The sequence below is a fragment of the Delphinus delphis genome, chromosome 14 (genome assembly GCF_949987515.2).
Source record: "Delphinus delphis chromosome 14, mDelDel1.2, whole genome shotgun sequence".
Taxonomy (NCBI): domain Eukaryota; kingdom Metazoa; phylum Chordata; class Mammalia; order Artiodactyla; family Delphinidae; genus Delphinus; species Delphinus delphis.
The window spans coordinates 50,907,881-50,933,137 of record NC_082696.1 but is presented as its reverse complement, the minus strand read 5'-3'; the positions used below and the strand labels follow the sequence as shown (position 1 = coordinate 50,933,137).

Here is a 25,257-nt window from a genome sequence, read left to right as displayed (position 1 = left end):
TATGATTTCACTGATAAGGTATCACTGCTTAAGATGACTAAAGGCTACGGTTAAAAGAAATGAATATCTTGAGTAAACACTTCTATCGGTTTTAGTCAGACATAGCAAAAATTGTGAAGGTGGTAAATTAATGGTGGAATGCCTTGAGCTTGCCTCAACTTCTCTTTTCAGGCAGGGTGTTATTTGGAGCGGAAAATAAATTAAATAACTGAGCCTCTTATTTAAAAGCTTCCCCCAAAGAGATCTTACAATCTCCTCACAGTTAGGTCATTGTGCCACAAACCTCATTGCCTGAAATGTCTTCCTTACACCTAACCCCAATTCCTCTTGCTTCAGTTAAAACGATGACTGCTGGGTACCTACCCTTTATACTATTAAAACCATTAAGTCATCCAACATACAGGTAAGATGAATTTAATAAAGTGTGGCTCGTGAATTGTTTGTTACCCAAAACCACTATTTAAAGTTGGTAAAAAACAAAAACAAAAAGGACCAAATCTCCTTGAGGAGAGAACTACACTTTTCAAGCAGTTTTGTGGCTGACTGGTGAGTGAACACCAGATGGGGCCAGCAGACCTGGGATCATCTGCGGAGAGTGCCCTGCGTGGATCCGATTCCCGCACACAGACTTGTGTTAAACCACAGGGCTGACAGATTAAGACGTTCCCAGTCTTTTTTCCTGGATTCTTAGAAAATCCCTTCTCATCTGAAACGAGCTACCTTGTCACCCTGGCACCTCTCATTAAACAAGAGGATCCAGCCCAGCCTCTATTTAAGGCCGTTTCATCGTTGTGCACACCAGCTCAGCAAAGCAGGGTAAACAAGAAGCATTTTATGTGCTTCTCTTCTATAACCCCCTGCCTCTATCCAAGACACTAAGGATGCCACTTATAAATCATTAAATCTTTCCTCCAGAAAAAGGATTAATCTGCTTTCATACGATCACAAGGGCATGCTTACGTAGAAAGGCACAGGCACAAATGGCACATTCAAAGAAGGCTGCCACGTTTTCAAGGTTTGGTGTCTTAGGAACATTCAAAAGAGGCTGACGTGCCTTTTTCACCATAGCTAATCTGCTTGTGGACTATGGTTTCCCCAGCTGCTCCATATAAAGCCTGCCTATTAGGCTAAAAAATACTCTAGAAGACTTCAAACCCACTCAAGCCTCAAAGGATACCCCTTTGCTCCTGAACCTGAACCAGGTCTAAGCCTCCTTGTTTGGAGAACAAAGCTCTAGGGTCTGAGTCAGGAGTGTGTGGACTCCTCCCTCCACCCACACCCCTGCAGAGGCCTGGGGGACGCCCAGCACAGCCCATCCTCCTGCAGTTCTGGAGGGTCAGCTGAGCACCTGGAAAGTGCAGAAACTCCAAAGAGAAGAGGAAGAGGCAGAGGGACGGGAAGGAGAAAGCCAAGAGCCAGAGAGAGAAAGAGAAAGTCCCAAAGCAGCGACAGCGGTCCAGGGAGGAAAGAGGGGCCCCCATAGATGAGACTCCAGACACTGCTGCCGGAGGTTTAGTTCAGGGGGTGTTGGCCCCTTTTCAGGTAGGACACAAGAGCCAACTGCTCACAGTTAAGTGAGCTTGGACTATTTAATTTATTTAAAGAATTTTAAATGGCACTTTACTTGGATTCTTTAACCAAATGAAGCCCTGAAAAGCGACAACACCACCATCTGCAAAATTATTCTCAAGTAATCTCTCTGAGTGCAATAATAACCCTAAATCCCAGAGTCTCAGACACTGTTCTTCCGAGCACTAAACAGTTCTCTCTCTCTCTCTCTCATACACACACACACACTCTCTCACCCTCCACTCCCCTTTCCTCATATCAGTCACAACGTCCCAGCTGAAGGAGCAGCTGCACAGAGTGAACCCTTTCTACAATCAGCTCTGCTACCTTCCCCCAGGCTGAAAGCCATTGCCTCTCTTGGGATTGATTGCCAGCGGGTCTGCCTAGCCCAGCAGGCCACGTGACCCTGCTCAGGCTGACAAGAAGGTCAGACCACTGGACCAGTGTCCAGAGGGCTCCGTGTGTGAGCGCCTTGGCTCTGCTGTTTAAAGAGATAGCGGCACCACGGATCCCTAGCCCTGAACCCCAGATGAGAAAAGGAAGTAACAGAGTCGGCCTGATAACACCGCCACGTGAATAACCGTGGAATAACTATTCCCCCTGCTTAACCAGGTGCCACCACCTAAGGAGCACAGCCAGTGAGTTCAGGAATGCAGGGAAAGAGACCTGCAAGGAGAGAAACAGAAAGAGGAAGGGGGCAGGAGGGAGAAGGGCCAGGAGACTCTAGCAGGTCCCAGTGGAGCTGCCCCTCCCCTGCTCAGAGCCGGACCTGGGCTTCACTTCCTACCTTGAGTGGTTGGGTCTCCGCCACCAGGCAGCTGCATGCACGCTTCTCGCCAGCACCGCCGCCAGCGCCCAGCGCGTGCTCAGCTGTGGGCGGCAGGGAGGCCCTCGGCGGGACTCCTCGGTGTCCGAAACAAGCAGATTTCCTCTCTGCCCTCCTGCCGCCTTTCACTGCGGTTCTTGTGGAGGTCTGCAGGTTTCTTTTACTCCGGCTCGGTCCCGCCCCTTGTTCTGGCTCAGATAAGCTCATCACGTTTTCCCTTAGGGCCCCCTGTGGCCTCTTGTCCCAGCCTTCCTGGTTCAAAGGGCACCAGGCCACACCACCTATGAGGCTTAGCCTTTCGTTCTCTTCAATTAAATTTTCCATTAACTTGGTCTCTGGCCAGTATAGATTTTCTCTTCAAGCTCGTCTCTAAGTACAGATCACTCAGCCCTCAGAATCAACCTTATAACTCCTCTTGGGTCCATTTAAGTACATTTACACTTTCCCCCTGACACCTGAACTTCTTTAATCCTTTCCAATGTTGCCGGTTTGCCTGAGACTTTGTCTTTAAGATTTCCTCTTGTGGAAATTTTGCCCAAAGGCAATTTTGCCCAGTGTCAGCCGTTTGAGAATAGTGAATGCCCCTTCAGTCTCCAGAGGAGAGCAGGTTCCCTAACCACCATCCCTGTGGTCTTTTCTTTGCGGCTTTGCCAAGCCTCTACCCCAAGGCTTAAGGGAATGAGTTCCCAGAAGGCGGGGGAGGGTGAGAGTGTGGGACCTCCCACGGTCAAGCCCTGTTTCCTCAATAGCCCCCCCCCCTCTTTTTGGTCTTTCATAGAACTCTGGGGAAATTTAAAGTGACCCTTAATCAGGAAAATGTTGGAGTCCCTGGAATAGAGAACACCATATAACTTTTGGTTCTAAACGGACATCCTAATTTTTAGGAAGGCTTTCCCGTATTTCTCAAGTGGATGAAGCAGGCTGCCATGGTGTGAGAAGCTCTGTGGAGAGGCCTATATGGCAAGGAACCAATGGCTTGTGGGAAATGGAATCCTGCCAACAACCATATGAATGAGCTAGGAAGTAGATCCTGCCCTAGTTGAACTCTGGGATGCTTGCAGCCTTGTGAAAGACCCAGAGCCAGGGGACCAAGTTAAGCTGCACCTGAATTCCTGAGCCACAGAAACTGTGAGATAATAAATGTTATTTTAAGCCACTAAGTTTTGGGGTAATTTGTCACACAGCAATAGATAAATAATACAGGTGGGAAAGGGGAATTTGTTTAATTCCTCTTGACTCTGCATATCTAGGTTGGAAGTTGTAACTATTAATTCGGTAGCAGCTAGGATGTATCTGCTATAGAATATCTAATTCTCTGTCAGGAAGTTCATGGGATTTTTTTTTCCCCCAAAATCAAAGGGTTTGCTACTTATGTCTGAGACCCAGAAACTACCAACTAATAGGAGAAAGCTCATGGAGTTTATCTTAGAAGGCTACTGGTTTCCAAAGTTGCTTCAATTCCTCTTGGCATGGTTTGCCAATTTAACCCAGTTCTGATGCACGGTCAGTAGATACTGGTGTGGATAACTTGCAGATATTACCTTAGGACCCACCACAGGGGCTCAGGGTATTAGTCCAGAGGAGCAGCCCAAGGATAGAGTCTCCAATTACAGCTCCTCTGGGCCCTGGAGATTTTGGGATGGCCAAATCTCATATACTTGATCCTTTGTTTCCATCAGTCCTTGTGCTTTCAGTGTTCTGATGTATAAACCAGAGACCTTGGTCACCATCTCCTTGGATCTCCTTACAGACCTTGCCCATTCCCTAACATCTACTCTTCCATCAAGGCAGGAGCCTCTTTGGACAAGCCTGCCAGAAACACAGAGGGCCTTGCGCACCTGCCTCAGCTGTCCCCAGCATCGTCCCCGGTTCAAGAGTGGCTCATGGGGGATTGATGGGTAGGGATGTCACATTAAGGACAGTTTCATTGAACAAAGGGGAAGATTTCCAGTAGATTTCTTTATTTGAAGAGAGACATGGGGGGCAGGGGTAGGGCTGTCTTTCAGAGAATTCCTGAGACCAGCCTTGTAGGAAGGAAAGGTTCATACCGCCTGTTTTTTGGCAGCCTCTTTTTCTCCTCCACACTCCCTCCTAGAAGGAGCTCTCCCAAACAGTAGAAAGCCTACTGGGGATCTACCACCATCATCATTCTGTTCCTCAAGTCTTTGGTGTTGGCATCTTTAATCCACAAAATGACTTTATCTGTGATCTTGGCCAAGCGGAGCATTATCTTCATTTCTTTTTGTGTCATTTTAATGTATATACTTTCTATTAAAATATTACCAAATTGGTCACCATGATTCAATAGTAGCCTATTTATCCCATATTTAAAGGACCTTAGGAGGTTCCAACAACTTAATTGGAACATTCATTCATTCATTCATTTAACCAATAATTATTGAATCCTTGTGCTTCCTCAATATCTACAGGATTCAAAAGAGAACCAAATCATTACAGCACAAAGGGATCTAATAAATTACTGAGCATTGTGAAAATCTATTTCAAATTCTACAAAACCCAGTGTTTTCCTTAGAAGTTACATTTTTCCCTTTTAGCTCAACGTTTTTTGTTTTGTTTTGTTTTGTTTTTTAGCTCAATGTTTTAAAATAGGTACAGATATTATACTTTAATGAATGATATCACTAAAAATATGATAAACAGATTTTCCTAAATGAACTCATATTGGCACACAGGCAGAGCTAAGATCAGGAATTCTACACTGGCAAACACTCCCTATTCCATGCTGTAAGAGCTCTGGCTGGGCTTCTCCTGGACCTACCTGTCCGAAAATATAGGAAGGCCTTTTGTATTTGCTGCCGAACTTGCGGACGTTCTTCTTTTCATCTTTCCATCAAAACTTTCTGCAAAGATTCTTAAGAACTGAGCTTGACACTGATACTTTGTTCTCCTTCCAAATGACCCCCTTTCCAATGCATGGCTTGAGAACCAGATGGCTCATTTTGTTCACATGGCCCGTGGCTATGACAGGGTGAGCATAGCTCTGCAATATTCTAATCATTGGCCTGCACATGCCTTCCTTCATTTCTTTTTTCCCCCATCATTTCATATATTATTTAAAATACCAGGTCAAACCACACCTAGTGTCGGTGGAGTAGGCCACTTTGTGTGGGTTTTGTAGGGATGAGAAAGTTCTCCTGGTGTCTAGGATGATAGGCTCTGCCTGTCCTGTGGATGTCGTCTAGCAACGATGTAGCTAGGGCACAAAGATAAGGAAGAGACACTCCTTGGGGCCAAGATATTAACCCAGAAGAAGAAAAGATAATTGATGTCCCTGGAGTGCAGTTTCTGCCTAGATTTTGCTAAGTGGGCATTTGTGTTTGTTTTGTTCTTTTACATCTTTGCTAGAAGAAGTGACACAGGGGTACCACAAGCCACTTGTGAACATCCATTTTGTGCGGTCAGGCTTCTGAGCCAGAGAACAGGACACACACACACCCCAGCAAGTGCTGGGTAATGGGGCCCTACTGATAGGCTTGGGAGGAAAAGCAAAGGGCCAGGGAGGAGAAAACCTAGGCTCAGCTTCCACCCTGCTGCCGCCTTTCTGTGTGGCTCTGAACAAGTGGCCTCAGCTCTGCAGGTATCACACGTAGAGGGAGCTCAGAAAATGTTTGCCAACTGATCATATGGATATTCCTGTATAATAGAACTCATGCCACTTGATAAGCTCTATTTCCTTTTAGAAATAAACAACCTTTTGGAAAGAGAGATAAGCTCTGGATAGTCATTCTTTGTAGAGCTATTACATTAGACAAATTTGTAGTTTAACAAGGAAGCAGATTTGATTTCTAGATGCTGGGTATGAAGGTTCAACCACAGCAGAACGTACCGTGTGTGTCTGTTACTCCAATAGTTTTCTGGTGCCTGGCTCCAAGACCACCAGCCAAGGAAGAAAACATCAAGTCTCAAGAACAAATGTCCTTTCTCATCTCCCACCCCCACCGTCTGTGTATCAAGAAAAGCTACTCAACAAAAAGTAAACAATTTGTTCCCATCATGTCAAACCTTCAAAAGGCAGGAAGCCAATCACTAAACTAGATCTTGCAAAAGAGTTCAGCTACCACATTTGTGGTTTCCAAAGAAGATCTCCCCAATGCTTGGTGAGCAGACAGCTTGTTCTGTTGTGTCGCATAGAATTCGAAACAGTAAATATTTACTGTGGACTTGTTACATCTCAGGCTCTGCTGGGGACTGCACGTCCCTGCCCTCAAGTCTACCTAGCAGGGAGACGAGGTCTGGACCCAGATTCTAGCAGTATAAGGCAGGGAGGGTATGTAAACAAGGGTCTGAGAGAACAGATCCCTAGGGTCTTCTAGGAATTCGGAGAAGCTTAGAGGGCAACAGAGACCCTGCTGCCGGTGGTGGTCAGGCCACACCAGGAAATTTGCCCGTCATCATTCTTTCCTTTCTTTCACTCTCTTCCCCAGCACTGCAAACCTCCTCTTTCTCACCTGGATTTGCACATGTGCCACCGTGCCTGACTACTCTGCCCCCTCACGCCCCTCTCTTCTTCTCCAGCCCACAGACACCTCCACGGGGCACCAGGTCATCCTCAGCAGCAATGCTTTTACAGGTTTGGCACCATCCTAGCACGGAGAGACGTATTTTACTGAAAACCTGAAATAAATTTACCTCTGGGAGCAGGACTCCGTCAGCACACACTTTCTCATTCAAAGTGTGGTCCCCAACCAGCAGCAGCACGGACATCACCTGGAAGCCTGTTAGAAACCAGACTCTCAGGCCCCCACTCCAGCCCTCCTGAGCCAGAATCCACATTTTATCAAGATGCCTGGGTGGTACCAGGGCATATTAAAGTTTGAGAAGCATCTGGCTAAAGCTTACTTATAATTGAGACCTTTTTTCTCCCCAACATTCAAAGATAAGGTAAAATTTCCCCATGATCATCTCAGGACTTCTGACAGAACCACAAATGTTATCAAATCCATGTTTTTGCTTCCATTCTCCTAAAGCATCCAGGGAACTGCTCTTCTTCTGAAAACATGAACATTTGGCTGTCAGTTAATAGATTCGGAGGAAAATGGCTAAAATTCTTGGTCTCAAGCCAAGAACTCTACCTTCCAGACTGAATTCAGGCAGCTGAGTGGGTCTGAAACCTGGTTTTCCCTGAATGCAGGAGAAAGATCATTTGGTGACAGAGTTTATATTTCAAAGGTCTGAGGAAGAGATTTGGAAGAAGCCCTCTCTCTGCTCTAATGTGAGCCCTTCTGTCTCAGTATCCTCATCTTCCCCTTTGGGGGACCCACTCCCCAGGGCTTCTAGGGCCTCTCACCTCCTGCTGTCCGCGGCCTTCCTCTGCCACCTCCAGCCGTCTCTCAGCTTGGAAGGGACCAGAGGCGACATCTTGATCTTACTCCTCTGGGTTGCCAGAGTTCACCCTAATGGCCCTGACATGTGGACATCTGCACTTGTCACCAGTAATGAGGAGCTCTCTCCATCCAAGCAGCTCCTTCTACTTCTGAATGGCTTTGGCTTTTCAAAGTTCTTTACAATGTCAACCCCACCTGAACCCTGAGGGAGCTGTCTTCTGAGAGTTCCTCCTGGTTATTCAGGTGCCAAGTCCTCTACGTGGGAGAGTATTCCTGAAACCCAGGCTTCTCCAACTTTAAGTGTCTTCAAAACACCTGGGATCTGTTGTGAAGGAGTGAGGGAGGGCCACTGAGCTTTTCCTTTCTCAGGTTACTACAGTGCTCCTGACCCGAGTTTGAGTGGCAAGACGTGAGGTTTAATTAAATCTATCTTCAGGGCCACAAAGACCAAATCCACATGACCTGCTGTCATATCCTGGAACAGAAAATTTGTCTTCTGTCTTCCCCAAATCATCCATTTTTTTATATAGTTCCTTATGTGTCATGGCTTTGCATTTTCTTACTGTCTGATTAACTGTCTTTTGGAAATGTCCTAATGAGTGTTGACAAACCCTCTAACTGTGTGGCACCAAACCTGGAACACTCCAGCTTTGACTGAACAACCTTGGGGCAGAGCAGGATCTGGTTCAAATGAGTTCAAGACTGTACAATCTTGTTTAGGAATGACGTGGTCCTACGGATGGATGTGAAGCCTAAAATCAATGAAGACCTCCACCCCTTCGCTTATAAGTACACCTGCCTTTCTTGCCATAATCATGGGAAAGTGGGTAATAAACTAATTCCTCATCCAAGGTAATAATAACTTGATATGTTATCCTTTAAGGGAACTTTGACAAGGCAATCCTAAAGAGGCAATGTCTTAGTCTAAAGGCAAACTCCTTTTTTTTTTTGCGGTACCTGGACCTCTCACTGCTGTGGCCTCTCCCGTTGTGGAGCACAGGCTCCGGACGCGCAGGCTCAGCGGCCATGGCTCACGGTCCCAGCCGCTCCGCGGCATGTGGGATCTTCCCGGACCAGGGCACGAACCCGTGTCCCCTGCATCGGCAGGCGGACTCTCAACCACTGCGCCACCAGGGAAGCCCTAAAGGCAAACTCTTTAGTGGTGTCATCCTAGGCTCCATGGCAAACAGGTAGGAGAGGTGTGCGCCAGGGGGCTGCTCAAAGCTTACTGTGCCGTAGCTGCTTCCTCCACCCTCCCTGGGGCCCCAGACACAAGAAACACACAGCACTTGGTTCTGTAGCACCCAGGGCACGGGGAACAATTTCCACAAGAACTGGAGCAATTCATTTTTTCAAAGCAGCCACAGGCTAGGGAAGGGCTCATGAAGACAACTGGAGTCATTACTCCCAAAGCCAAGCCAACTAGGAAAGAAACCAGCTTGCAGGCGGAAATACCGGCCTCAGCCCAGGGAAGAAGTGAGGCGGCTGCACGACACTTTTCCCAGGAAAAAGACAGGAACTGCACTCAGCATGGTGAGCTTGGAAGGAGAAAGAATAAGGAGGAAACCAAGGCAAAGGTTTCCTCAGTGATCACTTAAGGAAAGCTGAAGGGGGGTTCCTGGGACAGGAAGTTAAAATGAAACGATTTTAGTTTCAGTTTTGCTGAAGCTGCAAGACAATAGTCTCCCCATAGCAGAGAGAAGTGTGGAGCTCTAGCAAAAAGAGGTGGTGGGAAGCCAGTTCTACCTGTGTAGATGACCACCCACATGCAGCCTGCAAAAGAAATTGTAGAGGTTGAAAAGCAGGTTGAATAGAAGATGAACTGTGGAGAGAACTACCCCACGTGATCCAAGAGCTTCAATGTGGCCGTGTGAATAGCTTGATATCTGTCCCTGGAGCTCAACAGACACAATGGATTACTGCTTGATTTCCATGAGAAACCAAAAAGTCTGGCTGCTGTGATGGCAGGACAAAGGAGAGGTGTCTGCTGAGATCAGCCTGCACGCCCTGAGTTTGTTTGGGCAAAGGGTGTTTCTAAGGGACCAGATGCGGGCCATCAGAAGAGAGATCTGAAGTGAGATTATCTTAGATCCTTTCCATAGGACTGTCTGGAGGCACAAGGGGGCCTCAGCAGAAAGAAGTTAGAGATGTACCCACAGATGCCTTGAGGCTGTGGGAAGAACCGTAAGTGACCAGCCAGAGAAGAGTTACCTTTGTCCATGTCAAGGAACGTGCAGATGAGAGATGGTAGGATCACCAAAGGACCCATGCAAGAGCCCACAGGCTGCAGAATCAGCTTGAAACACCTGCCAGAACCAGGGAGGCTGATGCCAGCTCACAGCGGGATTAGTCAAGTAAAAACTCTCCTACCTCTAGCGTCTCCTCCTTCCCTCACTCTGATCAGGAAGGATCGGGAATCATTATTAGCTAGATAAGGAAGGGGCAAAAACATAGGGTTGGGCAGGAGGTGGAGAGAAGCCAACCGTGCCCTCCTTTACTGCTGCAGGCAACTGGCCTGAAGCAGGGCTGAGCTGGGAATGGGGAGTAGTTCCATCTTTGAGTGAAATTTAAAGTTGGATGATCACACTGACCTGGACATATTAATCATTTACTAGAGAGTGTTTTGTTATCTGAAAGGAGCCAGAAAAGTCACGAGATTTGCCCTAAATTTCATCCATGGACAGGGAAGAAGTGGTCTCACAGGAGACTTTCATTTAAAGGAGAATGGGAGACATGAATTACGTGGCTTTATGATTATGTCCATGGGTCATTGCTTGTTCAATGTAACAATGACTTTAGGGTGTGCGAAGTGAAATCAGATCATCATCTGCTATTTTCATTGCAAGATTCACTGGAAGATACGTGAGCTTTACAATATGTTTCTGAGTCAACTAAGGTTTACAAGAGAGGCCAGATTCTTGACTGTCAGAACCAGAACATTATACATGAGCAACTCAGCCCATCATTTCACACAGGAAACTGAGGCCCAGAGACATGAGAAGACTTTCCCAAGCTCACACATATAGAGGCATCAAGAAAAACACAGAAGTATATAGCATCTGCTCACACAAACTATATTTAATTAGGTACATTTCTTTGTAAAGGCCAGATTTCTTCCTGTTTCCCAGGTCTCTGAGAGTTTAAAGTAAAACTGTAGACAAGGCTCTTGACAGGATGTGAGAAAAATCTATGCTTAGAATCTAACTTTATCCTTCCCTGATGTCCTCCTAGGCTTAAAACACAGCCACTCCTATTATAAGTATCGTTTTGTTGAATGCTCTAAGCCTGTCTGTGAGCACATACCTGCAAATGTAAGTTTTTCATTATTCATACTGGTTACTCAATACCTCAAAAACTTTCCTAAGCTCACATACATATTTGCCTTATTCCAAGACAGGGTCTCACATGGTGCTTGGAACAGAAAAGATTCAGCAAGTGTTTGCAGAATGAGATAATGGTTAGATTCCATTTCACTGTCTATGTGTTCTTTATGTATCAACAACACTGCTTCCAGAGAAAGAAAAAAGGCAACATGCCTGCTCATCCTTGGGAACCTGGAATCTAGAACCTGGACTCATGTTCAACTCCTTGCAAATCCATAACTCAGGGCCGCTAAGTGGGGAAGGAAGGAGCAGCCCATTGGGCAGACAACAGTGTGGCAAGTTTGCCCATGTGGTCTTGCTGTACTTCCCACTGGCCACTTCCCTATGCTGAGCTATTCTGGGGCTGGTGATACAAAAGGCATTCAGCCCCTGGGTCACTTTCTATCCTGTGACGAGAGAGAAACACTCTCACTGAAGGACATATGTGATTTATGGGCAGGTCAAATTCCTGCCACGATAGACACTCTGTTACACATTTTATTGACCTGGATAGGAATCTGAGGCCCCCAGACAGGACCAACGTAATCAATTCGTTAGCCCTTGTTTCTTCAGGATTTCTTTGTTCCTTAGGCTAGTAGTCCTTCAATTACTCAACGATGATGAATAAAGGCTCAAGAGTCTTAATTAGAAGAGAGGAAAAAAATCACTCATTGCATGTGATGCGGTCTCATTGTCTAAATTCTAATAACATAGGCCTAGAAGCTATAATGTCAGCTCTCAGTAGCTGGAGCCATCTCTTCCCACTGCAGCCTGGGCAGGGACCGTCGGGGTGTCCTTGGTCCTGGTCAGCCTTGACTGTTCCCCGGGTGCCCAGAGGAGCAGCCCGTGAGCTTCCAGCAGCAGAGCTCCCAGGAGCCCCCTTAGTGGCAGCCTCACCTGCCCCGGGAGGGTGGGGACACCTGGAACCACCTGCAGGCCCAGGAAGACAGACAAGGGCAAACCCTACCTGACTCCATCCTGTCTTCCTGGCTCTCAGGGGCTTCCTCGGAGGCGCTGGTGCCCCTGGGGAACGGCTGGTGGCTGAAGAGGTCGTCACACAGGAGGCTTCGGCACAGCTTGGCAAGGAAGCGGAGGACGTACCCAATACTGTTCACCACGGGCAGACTCCGCAGGTGCTGCTTCCCGTCAAAGGATGCGGAGACTGGAAGAGTACAGAGACAGCGACTTAGAGCGGGGCTCTGGAGAAAGCCGTCAGCCCGTCAGCCCTGGGGAAGAGGTTTTGGTTTGTTCAGTTTTGTTTTGTTTTCAACTAAGTTGTATTGGAATTTCACCTGTGTTTACACTAATGTCCTATTTCAGTTCCAGGATCTCATTCAGGAGACCACATCGGGTGTAGCTGTTGTGTGAACTCGGTCTCCTCGGGTCTGTGACTGTTTCACAGTCTTTTCTTGTTTTTCGTGATCTTGACAGTCTTGAAGAGTACTGGTCAGGTATTTTGTAAAACGTCCCGCGATCTGGTTTGTCTGATGTTTTTCTTATGATTTTACCGGGGTTATGGGGTTTTGAGGAGGAAGACCACAGAGTCAGTGGGGGGTGGTACATGATAGCCACAGTTCATCACTGGGATGTTAACCTTTATCTCCTGGCCAAGACAGTGTTTGCCACATTTCTCCACTGTATTCTTTTTTTTTTTGCGGTACGCGGGCCTCTCACTGTTGTGGCCTCTCCCGTTGTGGAGCACAGGCTCTGGACGTGCAGGCTCAGCGGCCATGGCTCACGGGCCCAGCCGCTCCGCAGCATGTGGGATCTTCCTGGACCGGGACACGATCCCATGTCCCCTGCATCGGCAGGCGGACTCTCAACCACTGCGCCACCAGGAAAGCCCTCCACTGTATTCTTTGTATTCTGTTCCTGGGAAATAAGTCACAAGGTCCTACCCACAGTTAAGGGCAGTGGAGGGATTAAGCTCTACCTCCTGGAGAGGGAAGAGTCTCTATATCATTTGGAATTCTTCTATAAAGGAAGACTTGTCCCATTTCCTCCATTTATTTATTTGTTTATTCATCAATATCAGTGCAGACTCAGTATATTTATTCTGGGGGAATTCCCTGGCGGTCCAGTGGTTGGGACTCAGCCCTCTCACTGCCGAGGGCCTGGGTTCGGTCCCTGGTTGGGGAACTAAGATTCCACAGGCCACATGGTATGGCCAAAAATAAATAAATAAAAGTTTAAAATATATATATTTATTTTGTGTTGTGGGTTGTCCAATACTATATTATGTATCTTATTGCTAAATTATTCCAGTTTTTGTCTTTGGGATCTTACAGACTGACTCCTGTGTCCCTATGACATACTCTCATTTATTTTAAGCAACTCTAGATAGATAGATCTAGATCAATAGGTAGGTCTAGATAGATATGTCTAGATCTAGACATATAGGTATATTCAAATAAACCTGAGTTCATGCTGAGGCCTCCAGCCCTTAACGCAGCACCACAGCGTTCAGGGTTCATTCAGCCTAAAGGGGAGGAGTCTTTATAAAAGAACAATAATGTCTCCACAGTGATGCTAGATCAAACTCATTTTCTCTAGGGTGACCAGAATTTAGGAGAAACACCTGGTTCTTCCAGCCCAGAGCATGTTTCTTTTTGTAATCCTCCTCACAGCCCTCTGCTGCTGCATGAAGCCCGCACAGCAGCTCCAGGGTGCAGAACACATGAGAAGATGCCCAGCAGGACATTCTGCTCCCACCTGGGCTCTGCCCTCAGCACCGGCACCTGGAGGGCAGCCTGGATTTTTATACTGTGTCTCTCAAAGGCTAGCACACTGTAAGGGCAGGGGCAGGGCGACCAGAGCTAGTTTTGATTTCAGAGCGAAAAGACAACAAAACAACTCCACACCCATTTAAATTAGAAATCAAAACAATCTATTTCTTTTGTGTAGCTTTTTATAGTTTGACAAGAGCTTTCACACCTATCACCTCATTTAGGCCTTCTGACTGTCCTGTGAGGACAGTGGAGAAAAGGTTATGACTCCATAATATGGATGAGGAAACTGAGGAGAAGGCCTAGAGCGTTTTTTTCCAGCTCATGAGGCCTATAAGTGGCACTTGCCTGTCACTTTAATACTCCAGGTGACCCAGATTAGGAGAGCCAGCAAAGAGCTGCTTAGATGCTCAGTGAGGGGGTCATCCTGGCCACTCGAACACTCTGGAAATTCCCTCTTAGGTGGGCACTGCTGCTTGCCTCCGATACCTTGAAAGAGTAGGTGTGCTGGAAACTGAACCCACAGCAGGAAGGTCTGGGTCATCAGGCCTGTGCCATAAATCAGTGTGTATACATTCCCAGAGGTGCCTGGATGGTCACATAGCAGGAAAATTCCACCTCCTGGAAGCAGACATGGAATTTGTGAGATCACGAAATCTACCCCTCTGGGAGAGTGTGACTAAGGCAGAGCGTCCCAACAGGTGTGCTAGGAATGGGTCATGGGTACTGAGATACTACTCCCCCTCAGCCTTTGGGGTGGCCCAAGGCCCAGCCACAGCAGGTTAAATTCCCTTAGCCCATGGTACCAGCACCAGTGTTCACCATTTTCTACATGTTGTGCCATGGGGATGTTTAGAAAGCAGTGCCCTAAGGATCAGGTTCTAGGTGGAGAGTGGGAGAGTCTGAGTCTTCCTCCTGAGTCCCTCCCTAAACCACCTTGGGGCTAGCACCACCTTGCTGGGCTGCCACATCACCATCAGAAACGTGGACGCCCACCTTGCCACCTCACAACCTAAGGAGGTGGCATGAGGAGGCCCCTCAGCGCTACTGCATTCTCCATGACCAAGTCCTCAGCTCCAGCCTTCCTGGGAATGCTTCAGCCAAGGGAAACTCGGCAGGGCTCTGCCCGCTCATGCATTGGTGCCAGGCACTGCAGAGCCTCCTCCCCAGCACCGAGGCCCCTGAGGCCGCAGAAAAGCCGAGCAGGAGAGCAGGGAGAACGGGGTCAGCTCTCCCAGCTTGGGGGGCAGGGGCCACAAAGGGCTCAGACGGGATTTGCTCAAGAGTGGGGACACACGGTACAGGAGGAGCTTTCTCTTAGCACTGGGTCTGCGTCCTGAGCCCTGCTGTTTAGCAAGGAAACGGACAAGGCCTTCAACCTCAGAGGGCAGTGCAGGGTCAAGAACCTGGCTCTCAGAGAGGACAGCCAAGGAGCTCTCAGAGGCCTGACAGCAGGACTCTCCTCCTGGCCTCTTTGGTGCAGTACTTCTTTGTCCTGTCTCTCCGCACATCTGCTGAAGTCTCTTAAAAGTCACCCTGGGTCAGACACATGCACCCAGACCTTGCCAAGTTCTATTTTAATCAATTACCAGCAAGTCAGACCCAGCTTCCTGCTCACAGGGAGCTCCAGAAGGAGGGCTGAATCAATCAGAGCTGGTAAAGCTGTGTTGGAAAAACCTCCCCATCTGCAAGCCCTCGGGATCAATCTGGAGTTAAATAAAACACTTATGCTTTGGTTTTCCAGGGCGTAGCCACATTAAAGGCCCCTCTCCCCGACCCTTTCTTAGTCGGCCAGCAGGGTCACCTGCACTGCCCTGTGGCTGGGGAATTGTATCCCTTTTCCCTGGTGATATGGAGGCTGTGTCTACGATGCTGGGCTAGAGAAGACACCAGGCTGTCCCCTGGAGTCAAAGCATCTTGCAAAGGCCTGGAGCTCCAGGGCTTAAGGGCAGGTGGTAACAACCACTGTGCATGTGGAGAGCCTCGGGTAAGACAGACAGAGCCTCTGAGGGGAAACATTTGAAGGGGGCAGAGCTCCCAATTCTGCCTCAGACTTGTGGTGACAGTTTCCACTCCCTCTGGATGCTGTTGGGTTGGGGTGGAAAATGGAGGAGGGTGGTGACAATGGGAGATGGGATTGACCCTGAAGGCTCTTGTTTAAAAAAAAAAAGTGTCCTGTGAGGTGGGGTTTAGACCATGAACTTTCCCCACTTCCCTGCATGGTGTTAAGTGCTATGAATAAGGAATAAAGCAGAGGAAGGGAGAATAAATAGTGACAAGGGCTGATGTGTTAGACATGTGGTCAGGGAAGGGCTTTTTGATAAGGTGGCATTTGAGTAGGAATCTGAAGGAACTCCAGGAGCAAGTCACGTGGACAGTTGGGGAAAGAGCATTCCATAAAGAGAGAACAGCAGGTGCAAAGGCCCTGAGGCAGGAGGAGCATGGTTGGAGGACACAGGAATGAAGCCACTGTGGCCAGAGCAGAGTTTGGGACTCAATAGAAGTGGCCAGGAGATCAAGGAAGTTCCCAGGACCAGGTCACATAGGACTTGGAGGCCCTTGTAAGGATGTGGGCTTTTTCTCAGAGTGACATGGGAGCCATTGAGGGTTTGGAGAAAAGGAGGGGCATGATCTGACCTAGATTTTGAAAGAACCAGAATCGTGAAAGGATTCTGGAGATATTTTGAAGTTGATTCTGAAAGGATTCTGGATATATTCTGCAGTTAGAACAATAGGATTTATTGATGGGTTGGAAGTGGGAGGTGAAAAAGGCAAGTCAAGGGAGAGGATTCAGATGTCCAGTCTTCTTATCCAGATCTGGAAGTATCTTCTCCTCAAGTCCCAAGAGACACCTTCAGCACACAGGCTCACTTAAGGACCCTGGAGCCCAGACGATGGGGACAGACCCTGGCCACAGTCCCCCAAGCCTGATTACAGCTATTTTCCTCTTTGGAGACACACCCATGGCCCTCCTCATACAGCCTGCTCCAGGGCTTTACCTGACACCATCTCACCACCGTAGCCCTGCTTGACCAGGGAGAAGACCAGCTTCTGCTGGTGGGCACAGTTGATGCACGCTTGCACGGCCTGCTGCAGGACAGCCGACGGCCTCTCGGGCCCAAAGTGCTCGGGGAGCTGCTGTACCTTCCTCCTCTCCAGGTACGGCCCTGCGTTGGCTTGCTTGTTGATGTAGAGGCAGACTGTGGAAACAGACCCACAAAGCCCTCAGCATCGAAGCACATCAGGCCAGGGGTGGCTCCCGTGCACACTGGGGAGGCCTCAGCCATGTCCCCTTGGCCCTGGTCTTGGGAAAGCAAAGGCCAAAGTGGGACCAGTTCTTCCCAACTTAAGAAGTAAAAGAGGCAATAGACTCAATCACCTCCAGCTGCCAGGGCTTGCTCTCAGAAAGGCCTCCTGGTTGGGAAGAAATAGGCATGTCCTCTCTGATGTACTCAAATCTGAATTGTAGACGATTATGGACAATTGTGGACCATGTATATAAATGGATTTATGTGCTGGGAACATACACAAAATCTTCCCTTCTCCTCCCAGGAAGCTATCAAGCTATATATAATGTTTGCCATTTTTTTTGTTAACCTTCAGTAATTAAAAAAAATCAACATGTTGCTAATTACTCCAAAGACTATATATTCGATGACATTCTAAAGAGGATTCTACTTACAATCTCAGGATAATGAACACTCAGCAGTCCATTTAGGTGAGCCCAACCAATGGTCCCCACACTTTTAAAGTAATATACCCCATTGGTAAAAAAATTTTTACCACATGCCCTAACATGTGTTTATTTATTTATAGATTATATACATTCTCAACCGTATTAATGTATTACATACATTTGAAAGATGTAACCAAAAAATAGAAAATTTTAAAGGATGAGATAAAAAGAAATATTAATAGTAGGTGTCATATTTTCTTCCACATGTTAATGGCTCCTCTTATGTCTCCCCCTGCCCCCAGCCCAGGTATGAGCATCTTACCCTGGGGGCCACTAGTGCAGAGAAGCGTTAAAGAGGGACTGTAAGAGGAGACCATTAGGACTTTGGAAGGATTAAACAGTAACAACAAAGTTGAAGAAAATTAGTTTTTATTGAGCACCTACTATATTCCAGGCACTGTATATCCTTTATCTTGTTTGATTCTCAAGATAAGCCTGAGAATTAAATATTATTACTTCCTCTACTAAAGAAGAAACTGAGGTTAAAAGTGGTTAGTGGCTGCTCAGAAAGTGTAATTAATGGTGCAATAGGGATTTTAACTAACATCTTTCTGATGTCATGGCCTGTGCTCTTTTCACTCTACCAGGCTTCCTTCTTCAACTAATCCCACATGATTAAGGAAAATCTAATTGCTAAGGGACCTTCATGCCAGGCAGTGTGCTAGGCCCTACAGAGAAAATCTACATAATCCCTGACTTCAGAGAACTTAGGGCCCAGAAGGGGAGACAGACCTACTCAGAGAATTACAGGAAGTGATATGTGACCTTGGCTGCAAGAAACATTAGGGAGATGCTAGGAGAGCCCGTCCTGGGAACCTTGGCAGGAAAGTTAGTGAACACTTTCTGGAGGGAGGTACCTGAGCTGAGGTGCAAGGGAGGAATAGGTTGACCCTAGAGGAAAGATCATTCCAGAAGAAAGAAAGAGAATATGCTACGATCCTATGATGGGCCCTAAAAACTAAGAGCAGGGCCTTGTTGGCCATACTACAAAATTTGGTCTTTACCTAACAGCATTAGGGCACTGAGGGATTTAAGTGGGATGGGGCTGCGGATGGTTTGTGATGAGGGGGAACTATGGATGTGTATGTGTATATGTGTGTGTGTGTGTGTGTGTGTGTGTGTGTGTGTGTGTGTGTGTGTGAGAGAGAGAGAGAGAGAGAGACACCATCCGACTGCTGTTACTTTTAAGATGGAACTGTTGGTTGGTGGACGCCCCATGAGGGAGACTGGGCCGAGCTCCACCCTGAACTGGACTGGAAGGCACTGGGTGGGATTGAGGGGCATTAGGATCCTTAGGAGATCTGGAAGTACAAACACAGGGATAGAAACTCTTCAAGGTGAGCAGGCTCGCTGTTGGTGCAAAGTAAACGCAGCTCTGAAGATAGTCTGGGCCACCAACCGCTCTTTCTAGCCTCCACCCACCCACAGCAACCAGCTGAATCCAAGATGTATTGAAAATCAATTTTAAATAATCCAAGCTGTGAGACACTAAACTCCTGTTCTCAGAGAATTTGGTCATCCTACCTACTGTCCAACTGACACACTGAATCCTTCATTTGAGCGACCTCAGTGGCAGCTCTCTAGTTCACAAAGTAACTTTAGCTGGCGGGCAGGCCATCCCAGCCTTGGAGTTCATTCGCCTCACCTACCTGTGAGAGCCTGTGGCGCTGCCAAGCTGGGTATGGTGGCTGCATCCTGAGGGATGGAGCTGAGGTCGGGCTCCGGCGTGCTCCGCGGGGGTGAGAGGGCTAAAGGCGTCATGAGAACCCGAGACTTGAGCTGCAAGAGAGAACCCAGGGAGTCAATGAAAATCTGGAGATGCTCTCTGTACTTTCCCAGGATCCTTCCTGGGCTCAGTTAACCACTGCTACTCTGTCATTCTTCCACACCTTTCTATTGTGTAGCTTTGGGGGCTGAACTTCAGATTCAAGTTCATGATCAAGATTCAAGTTTGGGTCACACCTAGAGGTCAGCTCTGCACCCCGTCCTTACAGTGGAGCCACCCAGGAAATGACTGTGTCAGGCAGAGGGTGTGGGACACACAGAGGTGTGAGGAATTGCAGCCTATAAGCCTCCTGAGTGCAGGATGCAGGGTCGGGGACAGTTCCCAGCCTGAGCCCCTGTGCTCCTGAGGTTCCTGTGGACAGCTCTTTCCTGACAGCCACCCAGTGACCAATCCTGAAGCTTTGCTCACTCTGCTGAGTTTTCTGTTCACAAAGATCACTGGGTCCTGCTAGAAGAGACAGCAGGAGCCATTCTTCCAAAAGGTGACATGCTTCTCAGGGTTTATTTCCTGCAGTGGAGACCATCAAAGGCTGATGCTGCTGGTCTATGGACCACACTTTGAGTAGCAAGGGTGTACATTCTGTTGTTAATGTATATGCAATCCCCATCCATATCCTAACTGGATTCCTGGATTTTTAGGATGTAATAATAATAGTAGTCATGGAGAAATAGTATTCCTACTGCTAGTTATCCAACCATTCTACATTCATTCATTCAAGTCATACCAGTGTTTAAGGGGAAAACATTCCAGTGAATGAGAATACCAACTGCAAAGGTCCTGAGGCAGAGCATGCCTGGAGTGTTTGTGCCACATTAAGGAGGCAAGAGTGAGATTGGAGACGTGGTAAAACCACGGGGCTCTGCAAGACACCGTAAGTTCTTTGACTTTTGCTCTGAGCTCTTCTGAGCAGAGAAACTACAGAATCTAAACTGACATTTTAAACAATCTGTCTTACTGTTGTGTTGAGAAGAGACGAAAGGAGCAAAAGTGAGAGGACCACTAATCTAGAGTAGATGAGCGACGATGGTAGGTTGGATCAGGGTGAGAGCAGTGGAGGTGAAGAGAAGGGGACAGATTCTGGACAGATTTTGAAGGTGGAACCAGAAGGACGTTCTGACACACTGGATGTAGTGTGTGAGAGAAAAAGAAAGAAGTCAAGGATGACTCCGAGGGTTTGGGCCAGGGAGTTTGCAGGTGGGGGAAGGAGGAGGGGAGAGTGGAGACAACGAGGGAAGGTCGGGTTGATTTTGGACATGTCAGGTTTAAGATGCTTAGATCCAAGAAGAGATGGTAAGTAGGCAGGTATGTATACTGGACTACGGAGTTCTGGGGGAAAGTCTAAACGGAGAACTAATTTTGGAATCGTAAGTAGCGAGTTGATATTTAAGGCCATGATAATGAATGAGATCATCAGAGAATTGAGGGTAGGTGGAGAAGAGGAGGATCCATTCATTGAGCCCTGAAGGACTCCAACATGAAGAAGTCAGAAAGAGAGGGGTGAACAGCAAAAGAAACCAGGAACTCTATCCAGTGGGGTAGAAAGAAAAGCAGGAGAGCATGGCACTGCGGGGACAAGATGAAGAAAGTGTCTCATGGAGAAGAGAGTAACCAACCATGTCAAATGCTCGGTCAGACGTGGAGGACCAGAAGTGGCCACATAGCAACGGTTCGACATGAGAGGCTGTGGTGCAGTAGGTGAGATGAGAACCTGATTGGAATAAGCTTAAGATATAGTGGGAAGAGAGGCACTGGATCAGGAAGTAAAGCCAACTTTTGCAAGGAGTCCTGTCTTAAAAAGGAGTGGCCAATTAGCCACAGCAGCAGGAAAAGTAGGACTGAAAGATTTTTGCCCCACAATGAGATACCACCTCACACCCATTAGGATGGCTACTATAAAAAAAATAAGATTTAAATTAAAAATAACACATGTTGATGAGGATGTGGAGAAACTGCAACCCTTGTGCACTATTGGTGGGAATGTAAAATGGTGCATTCCTCAAAAAATTAAAAATAGAATTACCCAGAAAGTCCACTTCTCAAAGAATTAAAAGCAGTGTCTCCAAGAGATATCTGTACACTCATGTTCACAGCAGTATTATTCATCATAGTCATTGTAGAAGCAACAAATGTCCATCAGCAGATGAATGGATAAACAAAATGTGGTATATACATACAAGGAAATATTATTCAGCCTTAAAAAGGAAGAAAATTCTGACACATGCTACAACATGGATGAAACTTGAGGACATTATGCTAAGTGAAATAAGCCAGGTACAAAAAGACAACAACTGTATGATTCCACTTATATGAGGGACCTAGAGTAGTCAAATGCACTTAAACAGAAAGAAGAATGGTGGCTGCTAAGGGATGGAGGGAGGGGGAAAGGGAGAGTCGTTGTTTAATAAGTATAGAGTATATAGTATAGAGTTTCAGTTTTGCAAGGTGAAAACGTTCTGGAAGTTGGATGCACAGCGATGTGAATATACTTAAACTACTGTACTGTACACTTAGAAATGGTTATGATGATAAATTTTATGCCATGTGGTTTTTATCACAATTACTTTTTTAAAAAAATTTATTTATTTCATTTTTATTTTTGGCTGCGTTGGGTCTTTGTTGCTGCCCGCGGGTTTCTCTAATTGCAACGAGCCGCGGGGCTACTCTTCATTGCAGTGCGCGGGCTTCTCATTGCAGTGGCTTCTCTTGTGCAGAGCACGGGCTCTAGGCATGCGGGCTTCAGTAGTTGTGGCAGGTGGGCTCAGTAGTTGTGGCTCGCAGGCTCTAGAGTGCAGGCTCAGTCGTTGTGGTGCACAGGCTTAGTTGCTCTGCAGCATGTGGGATCTTCCTGCACCAGGGCTCAAACCCATGTCCCCTGCATTGGCAGGTGGATTCTTAACCACTGCGCCACCACAGAAGCCCTATTTTTTTTTTAATTTTTAAAAGATTTTTTGTTGTTGCTTTTGAGAAGGGGGAAATATGTTCTAATCTGGTGGAAATAGCCCAGTAGAGAGGGAAAAATTGATGATACAGGGGAGTGTGTGGAGAACTGCTGGCATTGAGTCTCTGAACAGGTGAGAGAGGATAAGATTTAATGAACTGGGTTATGGCCTTAGACAGAAAAAAGGACTTTTCATCTACTGCAGTAGGAAGGAAGGAGGAATATGAGGCTCTGGATTTGGGTGGATGTGGAGGTGGGAGCTTACAGAAGGCCTTTTGCAATGGCTTCTAATTTCTCAGTGATGCTGGAAGCTGTGTGTGAGGGTAGAGGAGGGTGGGTTAATGAACTAGGAGGGTGGGAGGCCATGGGGGGAATGGAATGTGGCTGCTGAGCAGTATTGAGGGCACAGTGGGATGTGCGGAAATGAATTTAAATTAATTGCAATGAATTTAAAAGGAGACAGGCCAAAAGTGAGCATGTTGGCTACACAACGCTGTATGTGCGCAGAGTCTGGGGCTCTTGCTAGAGATCCTGTACTAATCAGAAGCAGCAATTAACAATAGACAGTTCATCTTAATTTGAGTTAACATTTGAAAGAATTAAAAGGCTCATCATGTAGCAATACCATACTAAGTATTATAAAAATAATTTAAAAGAAACTTCAGTGCTGGGACAGAGTAGATGGGAAACTTCCTGTGACTCAGTCACCGTGACTATGGCACGGTTCCCTCATCTGCCGAGTGTGAGGAGGGCTGCAGCCACTCTGCCTGTTCTCCCAGGTCAGGCACCAAGGGTTCCCCTGGTGGTCTCTCTAGGAGTGGTATCTCTAGGAAGGTACAGCTTGTGATGGAGAGGCTGGTGGTGACAGTCTCCAAAGGCTGTCAACAGGCTCTGGAAGAACCTTGGCTAAATCCTCCTTTACAGGCTTAAAGCCCTTCAATGCCCAACATACAGATAACGGTATTGGTGGGGGAAAATAAACAGGATTAGTAAGTCATTTTCCCCCCTGTGTCCTCTAAGTAAATTACACAAAGATCCGTGTGATCCATCCCGAGGAAAATGACAATGATGATGATGAGAAAGAGGAGGACGGCAGCTAAGACTTAGATAGCAGACACTGTTTACTGTTCATGTAAACTTCATAATGAGCCTAACCTTAATACTTGCTCACTATTTTAATATTTATTAGAGGGGGAATCTGTCCATTGAACCCACCGCCAATGAAATAATATAGTTGGCTGTTACCTCTGCCCATCATTTCTGCCCAGGTGAAGCAATTAAATAATATAGTTGGCTGTTACCTCTGCCCATCATTTCTGCCCAGGTGAAGCACCTGCCCAGGTGATTAGAATAAGTCAGCTGGTTGCAGGAAAAACCTTACATATTCATTCAACCTGTAAAACAACTTCTGGGACTTTTGAACAAAGAAGGAATCTCATGCAACTGTGGGTGGTATATGACTTTTAAAAAATATCCTTTTGGTAAGAGGATAAATCATCAGTAGGAATATCCTTTGACTCAGCATTCTGAAATTTCTATCTCATTGCTTAATATAAAGAATGAATCAAAAGTAAGGTAACCTAGCAAAGGGAGAGGGGTAGGTCATAGGGACACGGGAGTCAACTGAAAGAGCTTTCAATGGCCAAACCTGGAGCAACACGAGCAACAGATAAAGAAGGTAGTAGTGGGTTATAATTCAAAGTATACAGTGAATATCCATGACTCCATACTCACATAAATGAGTGACTGACTAAGTAAACACATGGGGAGAATCGACAGATCTCCCATGTATAAAAATTCCAAACATTTTATCGTGGAGTATAACTCCTCCTCCTTAAGTGTGGGCCACACAAAGTGACTTCCTTCCAAAGAGGACAGCATGGGAATGGGGGGAATAGTAACTTTACAGTGGAGAAACTGGTCACACACCACCTCAGCCAGGGGATCCAGATCACCACCCACAGTGATAAACCATGTCGATAGTTCGCACCCTTGACAGGCCGTCATGGGAATGGCACCTTACCTCTGAGATCTTCTTTCCAAAAATCCATAACTCCCATCTAATCATGGGATAAACTTCAAAAAACCCAAGTTGCAGAACATTTTGTAGAATACTTGACCAATACTCCTCAAAACTGCCAATGTCATCAAAAACAAGAAAAGTCTAAGAGATTTTCACAGCCCAGAGGAGCCTAAGGAGACATGATGACTAAATGTGATGAGGTATCCTGGATGTATTCTGGAACAAAATAGGGGAAAACTAATGAATTTCAATAAAATATGGACCTTATTTAACAATAATGTATTGTTATTTGTTCACTAGCTGTGACAAATGTACCATAAAAATGTAAGATGTTAGCTACAGGAGGAACTAGGTGTCGGGTATATGAGAATCCTCTGTGTATTTGCAACCCTTCTCTAAACCTAAAACTGTTCTAAAATATAGTTTATTTTAAAAATGTTCAAAACAGAATCTGGCAGAATAAATGGGGAAAATAAAGAGGAAGGAGGGAGGAGAGGCCTCTTTCTTGGCTGCATAAGACTGGAAGAAGATTTGCTGCCCAGGATGCCTTGCTCTGACATGCAGGAGCTAATCCTTGGCCTTCGAAGCCAACAGCCTGTACAGATGCTGGCAAAGTTGGCACCTTTACCTGAAATTCAAAACCTCGATCAAATGGGTATGGCGACTCCTCATCCAGGGCATGGGTGCCAGTGGCTGTGCTTTGCCTTCTTAAAGCATCATGGTGGGGTGAAGCAGAGGGGTAGAGGCGGCCCCTGCCAGCTGGAGTCTCCACCAAAGGGTCTGGGGAATCTGGGATCAGCTCATCTTTCTTTTCCATCCACAGATCCAAGATATGGGCCTGGAGAGTTTCTTGCTCCCGCTGTCTTCAGGGGAAGACCTTCTCTAAGACGCTTGCTAGAAAATCACTGCAAAGAGTTGGGAGGGGATTTGTCTGCAAACTGAGATG

The 25,257-nt window shown here is 46.8% G+C and overlaps 1 protein-coding gene across 3 annotated transcripts in view; it reads right to left on the bottom strand.

The window, feature by feature from the left end:
* Positions 1-19,343, bottom strand: part of SCML4 (Scm polycomb group protein like 4) — a 42,671-nt gene extending 23,328 nt beyond the window's left edge. Inside the window, exons 1-4 of one of the 3 annotated variants that reach the window (XM_060030141.1) lie at positions 19,214-19,343; positions 16,828-17,028; positions 14,318-14,449; positions 12,070-12,264 (exon numbers count right to left, since the gene is read on the bottom strand). In XM_060030141.1, the coding sequence (XP_059886124.1) occupies positions 12,070-12,264; positions 14,318-14,449; positions 16,828-17,028; positions 19,214-19,325 (640 nt within the window). In that variant the 5' untranslated portion in view covers positions 19,326-19,343. Of the gene's footprint in view, positions 1-2,356; positions 2,797-12,069; positions 12,265-14,317; positions 14,450-16,827; positions 17,029-19,213 lie in introns of those variants that run through there. The other 2 variants (XM_060030143.1, XM_060030142.1) reach the window with 2 other exon arrangements.
* Positions 19,344-25,257: the final 5,914 nt, after the last annotated feature.